This window comes from Salmo salar, chromosome 04 (genome assembly GCF_965601325.2).
Source record: "Salmo salar chromosome 04, fSalSal1, whole genome shotgun sequence".
NCBI lineage: Eukaryota > Metazoa > Chordata > Actinopteri > Salmoniformes > Salmonidae > Salmo > Salmo salar.
In genome coordinates this window covers 78,104,107-78,116,763 of record NC_138294.1, presented here as the reverse complement: position 1 = coordinate 78,116,763, position 12,657 = coordinate 78,104,107, and the positions used below count along the sequence as shown (strand labels likewise).

Below are 12,657 nucleotides of genomic sequence, written 5' to 3'. Positions count from 1 at the left end.
TTGGGGGTCCCTGATAATATATCTATCATAAAATTTGTCGTCCATCCCCCCCCCCCCACCCCCCCCCCCCCCCCCCCCCCCACCCCACACCCCCGAACCAGACATTGGTTTGTTGCCTCAGGGCTGGAATAAGGAAAACAAGCGATATATGAATTAGAACAAAAGTTTTATTTTGACAATCATCCACCACAAATAGTTCCAACCAATCACAATTAGAAGCTTTAAAGTCAAAACATCAAACAATTCTGTGTGGAACCTCAGGAAGCAGTTGCTGGTGGATGTGAAACAGAGGTGGACCTCACATTTCTGGCACTTGGCTTTTGGTGTACCTGTGCACCCTGGTACCTTGCATCTCCCCTTCTTTTCAGCCATAATCATCCAGTGGGCTGTAGCATCCAGGCGCACATCAGGGACTGGAATTGGAGCAGGGGGTCCTTTCCACTTCTTCTCCTCATACTCACCAGCAATAGTGGAACTGGGACGACCTTTCTTGCACTCCAGACTCTTTCGACTTTTGCATAGGCCTTCAGTGATGTATGACTTGAACGTATACAGCTTCATTTGTTCCTTCTTTCTCATGCCAGTGCCTTCACAATCTCTTCAGTAGAGCAGCCAGGTTGTCACGATGATCATATCCAGGAAGTGGAAAACCAGCTGGTGATACCACTTCTTTGATCTGATTTTGTTCCGATACAGTGCACTCAGTGAGTCAAGCAGATCCACCCCACCCATATTCTTGTTGTATTCTTACACCACAGCACGGCATCGGACTTTGGTGATCATCTTTCGCTTGCAATCCCACCTGTCAACCTCAGGGATTTTTTTGATGGCCTCCCATCTATTCAGTATCATGGTGTCAGCTACTTGGGACACTTGGCAGGCTTTGTTCCAAAACATACGGGTGCCTGGTAAACCAAACAATGACATGTACACCACAATACCCAGCAACTGCTCCAATTCTTTTGTAGTGAGGTTAAGGGGCTTGTTGCATTACATTGTATTGCATATAAATTTGACTGCCCTACAATAACTTCCAGAATGTCTTCAGAGAAAAACTACTTGAGGTACTGGAGGGGGGACATGATATCATCAGATCTTGACAGCAGGCCCTGCCATTCTGGGTAAGCATTGTGGGGTGTTCTCCACCGGGGTAGGCGTGGAACATCAACCTCTCATACATCTTCATCCTCAGACTCAGTCTCATTGTCAACAGACAGGCATTCTCCTTTAAAAAAGAAAGCAGGAAGCACACATTTGAATGTGTCATATACCCTTCTTCATCCACTGACGCACACACACGCGCACACACACACACACACGCACCCATTACTTTGCTGACTGACCCCTAACTGACCCCTGACCTCCTAACTGTCTTTCAAACCTGATTCTGGGATCCACTCTTCCTCACTCTCCTCAAGCTCATGGTCCTCACTGTCAGAGGGAATGACCCTAACTGCTCGATGACGTTCCTTCCGCCCATAAAATGTTCTTGTGTCCATTTCCTGTAAGTATCAGTAGGTAGTAAAGTAAAAACATTGACTATGGTCATAATTATGCATCCGAGCACATCTCCACACTTTAGCATGATATTGCCCGAACAAAAGTGGTCTAACTGCACAATGTTGCCCTGAGGCAACGAACCAAAAAACACTGTTTTAGTATATAAATAAAAACAAAATAAGTCTTTAAACAATCAAACATACTTCTTTACATACTCATGCATATATTTTTTTATATAAAGTTATTTCAATTTAAACGTGGTTTTATCTTACCAATTGGTGGCAATGTGTCCCATGCGGCTTTGCTTCCTGAAAGGACTGCTCCTCCCCCAGACAAAAGGCCACATATATAAAAAACATGTCTTGTCAAAAAGGGGGTGCTGTGAGGTCTAAAAAGGTAGTTTGTTACCATGCCATAGAGGGTTAAATAACATTCTGAGAACAATAAGATTTTTAATAACACTGTTTGCATTAACTGTTTTGAACTCCGGCCATATATAGCAAATTCATTTCCATGTGTCCTAAGGCAGTGTTTCCCAACCCTGGTCCTCGAGCACCCTCAGCAGTACACTGTTTTTTGTAGCCCTTGACAAACACACCTCAGGGAACAATTTGAGAACAGTACTTTAAATAGAACCATAAGGAAACCTGTAGGAAACGTTACGCTAAAGTACTGAAATTCCCACAGAAAAAAGTTGTTTCTTAATGTTCTCTGAACTATTTCAGAACATTCCCAATGTCAAACCAGTTGGAGAACGTTCCTAGCACATTACTAAAAATGTAATCAAATGTAACCATGTTTGAACTTTTAGGAAATGTTCTGTTAAAGTAATGAAACACCAAGAAAGTAACGTTATTTTAATGTCCTTAAATTTGCTGAGAATTTTCCAAAGCCAAGCAACTATCCTGCACCATTTCTAGAAAGTTGTGGGAAGGTTGTATTGCAAAATAACCATAGGACAACATTCTCAGAATGTTATGTGCTAGCTGGGATGTTGTTTTACAGTAGATGCAAGAAGCAACAAAGTTGGTTCTAATACAAAATGTATCCGTTGTTATGTGAATAGTAAAACCCACTAAGGACAGACGTTATTTTAATGTCTAGTTTCAAATTACGTTTGATTGAGTTGTCAATGAACGTGAATTCAACATGAAAACAAGAAACATTTTAACCATGTCATTATATTTAGCTTAAAAATAATAAAATATTGTTACATACACCAGATAAGTGCAGTGAAAAGTGTTGTTTTACAGGGTCGACCATAGCTTAAAATTTCTTTATGTTGATTTTTGCAAATCCAATCAGTTTTCCATGTTGATTCAATGTCATCACACTTATTTTTTTGTAGTTGAAACAGCGTCGATTCAACCAGTTTGTGCCCAGTGGGAAGGTTCATGTGTGTGTGTGTGTTTACCTCTCCTCGCTTCAGCATGTCCCACTTATTCATAATCTTCAGCGCGTACACTTGCTGTGTGCTACGCATCCTCGCCACAGCCACCTATAAATACAGCAACACACACGTTACCACGGAGATAAGATTCAATTCTCCAAAGTGCACCTTGACTTTTGCCGGCGTCCTCTCACCTCACTGAAGGTCCCTCGACCAATCACCTTCAAGATGTGGAAGTCATCCCTCTTGATGCGTGTCTTCTTCACCTGCCTCACCAGGGGCTCCGCTGTGATTGGAGGAGAGAGGCTGTTGATTTCACGAGAAAAGACATGGAAAGCGGGTGTTTGAAAATAAATGAATTCTAACTAGGGTCAACTTTTGTATGGAGAATATATTTTATACACTCACGTCCTCCAAAAGCAGGCCTGACAAGCCTGGAGTAAGGACTAGAGCTAGACACTGTGTCATAAGCGTCAATGAAAGGGGACCAAAGCGCAGCGGGTAAAGTGCTCATCTTCTTTTATTATTTAATAAAGTGAACACTTAAACAAAAAATAACAAACCGACAATCAACAGTTTCGTAAGGCACATAGGCTATACCGAAAACAACCACCCACAAACCCGAAGGAAAAAACAGGCTGCGTAAGTATGGCTTCCAATCAGAGACAATGAAAGACACCTGCCTCTGATTGGAAACCATACTCGGCCACACATAGAAAATTAACATAGAGAAAGAAAACTAGAACATATCACCTGGAAACAAACAAACCCCAAAACACACAGAAACAACACCCCCCTGCCACGCCCTGACCATACTACAATGACAAATGACCCCTTTACTGATCAGGACGTGACAGTACCCCCCCCCCCCCCAAAGGTGCAGACCCCGACTGCACGTCAAAACAAAAAAAAACACAAAACCAACCCCAAACCTAAAGGGAGGGAAGGGAGGGTGGCCACCATCAACGACGGTTCCTGTGCTACACCCCCCCTTCGCCAGTCCTCCCACTACGGAGGTGGCTCTGGCTCTGGGTGTAGCTCCCGTTCAGCAGACTCTGGGCTGAGAGGTGTCGCTGGAGGCCCCAGGCTGAGAGGCGTCGCTGGAGGCCCCGGGCTGAGAGGCATCTCTGGAGGCCCCGGGCTGAGAGGCGTCGCTGGAGGCCCTGGGCTGAGAGGCGTCGCTGGAGGCCCCGGGCTGAGGGGCGTCGCTGGAGGCTCCTGACTGGGGAGCGTCGCTGGAGGCCCCTGACTGGGTAGCGTCGCTGGAGGCTCCAGGCAGAGGAGCGTCGCTGGAGGCTCCGGGCTGAGGAGCGTCGCTGGAGGCTCCGGGCTGAGGAGCGTCGCTGGAGGCTCCTGACTGGGGAGTGTCGCTGGAGGCTCCTGACTGGGGAGCGTTGCTGGAGGCTCCGGGCTGAGAAGCGTCGCTGGAAGGAGAGTACGCGGAGCAGGCACAGGACGTACTGGGCCTTGGAGGTGCACTGGAGGTCTGGTGCTCAGGGCTGGCACAACCCGTCCTGGCCCGATGCTGACTATAGCCCGGCAAGGGCGGAGCGCTGGCAAAGGACTAACTGGGCTGTGCTGGGGAATGCGGGGCATCGTACATGGAGCAGGCGTAGGATATCCTGGGCCCAGGATTCTCACTGGAGGTCTGACACTTACAGCTAGCACAACCCGTCCTGGCTCAATGCTCACTCTAGCCCGGCAAGGGCAAAGCGCTGGCACAGGACGAACTGGGCTCTGCTGGGGAATGCAGGGTATCGTGCGTGGAGCAGGTGTAGGATATCCTGTGCCGAGGAGCCGCACTGGAGGCCAGATACGCTGAGCTGGCGCACTTTTTCCTGGCTGCCGGCTAGCTGTCGGCTAGCTGTCGCACGACAACGTTGAGGAGCCTGTATCGACTGCTCTGGGCTCTGAGTGCGTATGGGTGACATAGTGCGCATTCCTCCATACTGCCTAGCTCCTCCCTCTGTGCGTCTGCTCCGTCGTGTGCTTTCTACCAGTCCCTTTCTCCGGAATCCAGCGTCGTCATCCGCTCTTTACTCTTCGACCGGCTCTGGTTTCCTCCATGGTTCCCTCCGAAATGCCCGGGAAGTTAGGTCAGGGTTCCATGACTCGAGATGCCTCCTCTCCTGCTCCTTACCCCGCTGCTTGGTCTTCTTTTGGTGGGTGGTTCTGTCATAAGCGTCAATGAAAACGGACCAAAGCGCAGCGGGTAAAGTGCTCATCTTCTTTTATTATTTAATAAAGTGAACACTTAAACAAAAAATAACAAACCGACAATCAACAGTTTCGTAAGGCACATAGGCTATACCGAAAACAACCACCCACAAACCCGAAGGAAAAAACAGGCTGCCTAAGTATGGCTTCCAATCAGAGACAACAAAAGACACCTGCCTCTGATTGGAAACCATACTCGGCCACACATAGAAAATGAACATAGAAAACTAGAACATATCCCCTGGAAACAAACAAACCCCAAAACACACAGAAACAACACCCCCCTGCCACGCCCTGACCATACTACAATGACAAATGACCCCTTTACTGATCAGGACGTGACACTGTGCTTGTTTATGTAGATGGCCCTCATCACACACACACACACACACACACACATACACATACACATACACACACACACACACACACACACACACACACACACACACACACACACACACACACACACACACACACACACACACACACACACACACACACACACACACACACACACTGTTAACAAGAAGACCTCCGGGCATCCTGGCAAAAGCCGTCTGTTTCCTTTTACCTTTCAAACAAACACTTCCAATTGTCATGGGTCACCAGCCTCCCATGAAATACAACCCAGAAACAGCCAAAACACACGCATGTGTATTTTTGTGTGTGGTTGGAGAGAATGTGGATCAGATTGTAGAGCATGAAATTTGCAATGCCAGAATTGTGGGTTCGATTCCTGCTAAACCACCATGTATGCTCATATGACAGTAACAAGCAGCCAGTTCCCCTTTAAGACACTGGTGTTCTGAAATAGTCTAAGAGTGTGTCTAAGAATAGCTGCCACCGTTTAATACTTTTTTAAGGCAAGTTTTCCAGCCCCTTGGTTTTCTTTTTTTCTCCACTCCCCTCTCCTGTGGGGAGGAATGCGAGCGAGACCAAGGCAACAGTATAAACTCTTTTAGTGGGGGGGGGGGGGGGGGGGGGGAGAGAGAGAGAGAGAGAGAGAGAGAGAGAGGAGAGAGAGAGAGAGAGGGAGAGAGGAGCTTCCAGACCCACTCAGCCTTTCAGGCATCTTGTAGAAACAGACAAATATTTTGGCTTCCTTGATTGTGTCCCAAATGGCTCCCTATTCCCTATATAGTGCCCATAGAGCTTTAGTCAATTGTAGTGCACTATGTAAGGAATAGGGTTCCATTTGGGATGCAGAAATAAAATTCCTTTATAGACTTTTAGAATGGAGCGATGTACTTGTGCACAGCGGCTGTTGTGACTGGCATGTGACTGTAGATTTGGGGAATCTGTCCAGGATTTTCATCAGGACCAATACAAACAACGTGGACAGCCAATATTGAGGCTGTACAAAACCATCTCTTTAGCTCATAGCAATGATTTGGAACACCCTAGAACAGTGGATCCCAATACTTTGCATGCTGTGACCCATCTAAAAACGTTTTCATTGGACCCTCAACACATTTCTTGCGACCCTCCAGATGAATAAGGCAATTTCTGCAACCCAGCCATCAGATCTGGGCTCAAATCCTTTAAGCATTTGCTTTAGCCAGCCTAGAGTACGGGATTGGCGTTGTTTGCACATTTGGGACAATTGTATTGGTTCCATTGTGCCAGGCAAGCTTAATCAATAACAGTGTAGGAACCCACCAGCCTCTATCTACATGTCAGAGAATGACTCCGGGGTGAAGTTTCACTTGGACACTGATCTTGCGTCAGTTTAGCATTTTCCTCACTAATGGTTAAGGTTAGGATTGTGGGAGGGTAAGCTGATCCTAGATCTGTACCTAGGGGTGTCAGAGAATGTGTCCCTGTCAGCAGGACATGCTTGGTTGATGAGAGATGATGATTGTGAAGCCACAGGAGAGGATATGGGGTCAGATATCACCATTCTTCCTTTCCACCCATCCTGCCCAGCTGTATCCCCCTACACACTCACACACACACACACACACACACACACACACACACACACACACACACACACACACACACACACACACACACACACACACACACACACACACACACTGGTTGACAGAAAACAGGGCCTGATGGAAAGTATGGTGGGGGGGGGAGGGGCGCTGAGAGTCTTTCCTCTCCTCTGCTTGCCCGCCTGTGTTGTTTACCCTAGTCCTTTAATGATGGAACAGTGCCAACCAGCCCAACCAGCACACAGCCTCATAAATGGACATGTCTTTCCTCCAGGGAGATGGAAAGAGACAGAGAGAGGACAAGAGAGAGAGAGAGACAGGGGGGGGGGGGGGTCATGCCTGTTGCTATTTTTTTGTTGAACTTTTTTATGGAGGTAAACATTTTCAAGAAGTTGAACGATACAAGTAGAGGAACTGACTTGTCAAGGTTGGGTCACATCAGGTTACCCTCTAGTCAAGGTTGGGTCACATCAGGTAAACCCTCTAGTCAAGGTTGGGTCACATCAGGTAAACCCTCTAGTCAAGGTTGGGTCACATCAGGTTACCCTCTAGTCAAGGTTGGGTCACATCAGGTAAACCCTCTAGTCAAGGTTGGGTCACATCAGGTTACCCTCTAGTCAAGGTTGGGTCACATCAGGTAAACCCTCTAGTCAAGGTTGGGTCACATCAGGTAAACCCTCTAGTCAAGGTTGGGTCACATCAGGTAAACCCTCTAGTCAAGGTTGGGTCACATCAGGTTAACCCTCTAGTCAAGGTTGGGTCACATCAGGTAAACCCTCTAGTCAAGGTTGGGTCACATCAGGTAAACCCTCTAGTCAAGGTTGGGTCACATCAGGTTAACCCTCTAGTCAAGGTTGGGTCACATCAGGTAAACCCTCTAGTCAAGGTTGGGTCACATCAGGTAAACCCTCTAGTCAAGGTTGGGTCACATCAGGTTAACCCTCTAGTCAAGGTTGGGTCACATCAGGTTAACCCTCTAGTCAAGGTTGGGTCACATCAGGTAAACCCTCTAGTCAAGGTTGGGTCACATCAGGTAAACCCTGTAGTCAAGGTTGGGTCACATCAGGTAAACCCTCTAGTCAAGGTTGGGTCACATCAGGTAAACCCTCTAGTCAAGGTTGGGTCACATCAGGTTAACCCTCTAGTCAAGGTTGGGTCACATCAGGTAAACCCTCTAGTCAAGGTTGGGTCACATCAGGTTACCCTCTAGTCAAGGTTGGGTCACATCAGGTTAACCCTCTAGTCAAGGTTGGGTCACATCAGGTTAACCCTCTAGTCAAGGTTGGGTCACATCAGGTAAACCCTGTAGTCAAGGTTGGGTCACATCAGGTAAACCCTCTAGTCAAGGTTGGGTCACATCAGGTTACCCTCTAGTCAAGGTTGGGTCACATCAGGTAAACCCTCTAGTCAAGGTTGGGTCACATCAGGTAAACCCTGTAGTCAAGGTTGGGTCACATCAGGTAAACCCTCTAGTCAAGGTTGGGTCACATCAGGTAAACCCTCTAGTCAAGGTTGGGTCACATCAGGTTAACCCTCTAGTCAAGGTTGGGTCACATCAGGTAAACCCTCTAGTCAAGGTTGGGTCACATCAGGTTAACCCTCTAGTCAAGGTTGGGTCACATCAGGTAAACCCTCTAGTCAAGGTTGGGTCACATCAGGTAAACCCTCTAGTCAAGGTTGGGTCACATCAGGTAAACCCTCTAGTCAAGGTTGGGTCACATCAGGTAAACCCTCTAGTCAAGGTTGGGTCACATCAGGTTACCCTCTAGTCAAGGTTGGGTCACATCAGGTTACCCTCTAGTCAAGGTTGGGTCACATCAGGTTACCCTCTAGTCAAGGTTGGGTCACATCAGGTAAACCCTCTAGTCAAGGTTGGGTCACATCAGGTAAACCCTCTAGTCAAGGTTGGGTCACATCAGGTAAACCCTCTAGTCAAGGTTGGGTCACATCAGGTAAACCCTCTAGTCAAGGTTGGGTCACATCAGGTTACCCTCTAGTCAAGGTTGGGTCACATCAGGTAAACCCTCTAGTCAAGGTTGGGTCACATCAGGTTACCCTCTAGTCAAGGTTGGGTCACATCAGGTTACCCTCTAGTCAAGGTTGGGTCACATCAGGTAAACCCTCTAGTCAAGGTTGGGTCACATCAGGTTAACCCTCTAGTCAAGGTTGGGTCACATCAGGTTACCCTCTAGTCAAGGTTGGGTCACATCAGGTAAACCCTCTAGTCAAGGTTGGGTCACATCAGGTTAACCCTCTAGTCAAGGTTGGGTCACATCAGGTTAACCCTCTAGTCAAGGTTGGGTCACATCAGGTTAACCCTCTAGTCATGGTTGGGTCACATCAGGTTACCCTCTAGTCAAGGTTGGGTCACATCAGGTAAACCCTCTAGTCAAGGTTGGGTCACATCAGGTTAACCCTCTAGTCAAGGTTGGGTCACATCAGGTAAACCCTCTAGTCAAGGTTGGGTCACATCAGGTTACCCTCTAGTCAAGGTTGGGTCACATCAGGTAAACCCTCTAGTCAAGGTTGGGTCACATCAGGTTACCCTCTAGTCAAGGTTGGGTCACATCAGGTAAACCCTCTAGTCAAGGTTGGGTCACATCAGGTAAACCCTCTAGTCAAGGTTGGGTCACATCAGGTAAACCCTCTAGTCAAGGTTGGGTCACATCAGGTTAACCCTCTAGTCAAGGTTGGGTCACATCAGGTTACCCTCTAGTCAAGGTTGGGTCACATCAGGTTAACCCTCTAGTCATGGTTGGGTCACATCAGGTTACCCTCTAGTCAAGGTTGGGTCACATCAGGTAAACCCTCTAGTCAAGGTTGGGTCACATCAGGTAAACCCTCTAGTCAAGGTTGGGTCACATCAGGTTAACCCTCTAGAATCTGGAGTGACAGATGGGTAAGTTAGGTGACTTTTTTACAGCATCCACACAGCATCATTTTACTTTTGCAGAATCGGTGCACCCCCTCCTCTATTTGGCATCTTATAACACAGATCCGGATTTTTAGGGAGATGGTATAATAATGCAGAATATTCATGCAAAATACCAATATCATACAGAGGATAAGGAACTATCCCAGGTTGAACACTCATAGCTCCTCTGTAGCTGCTGACACATGATCATTCCATGATATCCCACTGGGCACAAACGTCAGTTCAATGTCTATTTTTGATTTACATTTGTTTGAGTTGTCAACTAACGTGAATTCAACGTGAAATCAACCAAAAATGTCACAATGACATTGGATTTAGGTAAAGATTTGGGTGAAAATAATATCAAATTCCAATACGTGGATGACTTTTTGCAAATACAATCAGTTTCCACGTTGATTCAACGTCATCACAAATATATATTTTTTAAATAACGTCAAAACAACGTTGATTCAACCAGTTTTTTCCCCCAGTGCGTAATACATTTGTGGACAACCATGGCTTTGCATCTTCAATGCGGGAGAAATGATGTTATGTGTTTTCCCTCTCGTTACATGCGGTCTATACACTGAAAGGTCAAAATAAGAAATTAGACTCTAATAAGACATAAAACCCAGACTTAGACACACATCGCTCTAGTCCTACGTACCAACAGTACCGGACACTTGTTTTTCGGCAGCGAAAAGGTCTGAAAGTGGAAAAGGAGATTATTGGAGTCACAGCTTGTTTCTGAGCATGTTGACTCTGGCCATGTCCCCATTGAACACTCGTCCTGTTGTTAAGGCCATGTAGGGAGTGACCATACCAGACCAAAACCTACACAGAGAGAGATAAAGAGAGAGATAAAGAGAGAGATAAAGAGAAAGAAAGAGCGAGAGAGAGAGAGAGATGGGGGATAGGGGGAGAAAGAGGGAGAGAAGGGCACACACAGATACAGACAGAAAGATTCAGAGAGACAGAAAGAGAGAAAGAGACAGGTCACAGTGACAGACAGACAGACAGACAGACAGACAGACAGACAGACAGACAGACAGACAGACAGACAGACAGACAGACAGACAGACAGACAGACAGACAGACAGACAGACAGACAGACTCTGGTGCTGGTTTGATCCTTGCTGACTGTAAGTGGAGTTGAATCGAGATCTAACCTGCTCAGCCTACTTTAAGCTAACCTGCTGCATCACTGGTCATCCTTCCACATCTAACACTGTAATCACAGGAGGTTGGTGGCATCTTAATTGGGGAGGACGGGCTCGTGGTAATGACTGGAGCGGAATAAGTGGAATGGTATCAAATACATCATACACATGGTTTGCAGGTGTTTAATGCCATGCTCTGTTCCAACCATTATTATGAGCCGTCCTCCCCTCAGCAGCCTCCTGTGACTGTCATGTACCCTCATCCCTCAGCGAGACTGGACACATGCTCAGACCAAAATAGGAACCTCCATCACTGTGACATTTGATAGCCCTTGGACACTGGACTAAATCGCACACACACACACACACACACACACACACACACACACACACACACACACACACACACACACACACACACACACACACACACACACACACACACACACACACACACACTCCCATCACATGTTTATGAAGTATTTTGAAATACTGTACACTGGAAGTTAATTCAAAAGATCACAGGAGAAATTAAGTCTACTGTAAGCACTGATCTGACATGACATAGACTAGTGGAGAAATGAAGTCTACTGTAAGCACTGATCTGACATGACGTAGACTAGTGGAGAAATGAAGTCTACTGTAAGCACTGATCTGACATGACATAGACTAGTGGAGAAATGAAGTCTACTGTAAGCACTGATCTGACATGACATAGACTAGTGGAGAAATGAAGTCTACTGTAAGCACTGATCTGACATGACATAGACTAGTGGAGAAATGAAGTCTACTGTAAGCACTGATCTGACATGACATAGACTAGTGGAGAAATGAAGTCTTCTGTAAGCACTGATCTGACATGACATAAACTAGTGGAGAAATGAAGTCTACTGTAAGCACTGATCTGACATGACATAGACTAGTGGAGAAATGAAGTCTACTGTAAGCACTGATCTGACATGACATAGACTAGTGGAGAAATGAAGTCTACTGTAAGCACTGATCTGACATGACGTAGACTAGTGGAGAAATGAAGTCTACTGTAAGCACTGATCTGACATGACATAGACTAGTGGAGAAATGAAGTCTACTGTAAGCACTGATCTGACATGACGTAGACTAGTGGAGAAATGAAGTCTACTGTAAGCACTGATCTGACATGACATAGACTAGTGGAGAAATGAAGTCTACTGTAAGCACTGATCTGACATGACGTAGACTAGTGGAGGAGATGCGGTGGAACCCTTTCCAATTGTGTCAGATCAGTGATTACTTCAAGGTAGGGAGGTGGAACGTTGTATATACTGGGACATGTATTTCCATATGTGGACTCATTCACCATATGTTACAGCATACAGTATGTCTGATTTAGTTGAGAGTTCATTGGCTTGGGTGACAAAAGCCAGAGAGATGAAGAGAGAAGACGGAGACGGAGACAGAATTGGAGGATAAAGGTTGAAGGGTTGAAAAGAGAGGCGGGAAGATGTGAGGAGTTCTAGTCACATAGTCCATGTCCAACAGAGAAGCCAA

General features: G+C 46.4%; 1 protein-coding gene across 2 annotated transcripts in view; it reads right to left on the bottom strand.

Moving 5' to 3' along the window:
* The window catches only part of LOC106603794 (myotonin-protein kinase), a 29,956-nt gene that overhangs the window by 14,207 nt on the left and 3,092 nt on the right, over positions 1–12,657 (bottom strand). For both annotated transcript variants that reach the window (XM_082974729.1, XM_082974730.1), the window contains exons 2-3: positions 3,085–3,176; positions 2,915–2,998 (exon numbers count right to left, since the gene is read on the bottom strand). In XM_082974729.1, the coding sequence (XP_082830855.1) occupies positions 2,915–2,998; positions 3,085–3,176 (176 nt within the window). The remainder of the gene's footprint in view (positions 1–2,914; positions 2,999–3,084; positions 3,177–12,657) is intronic.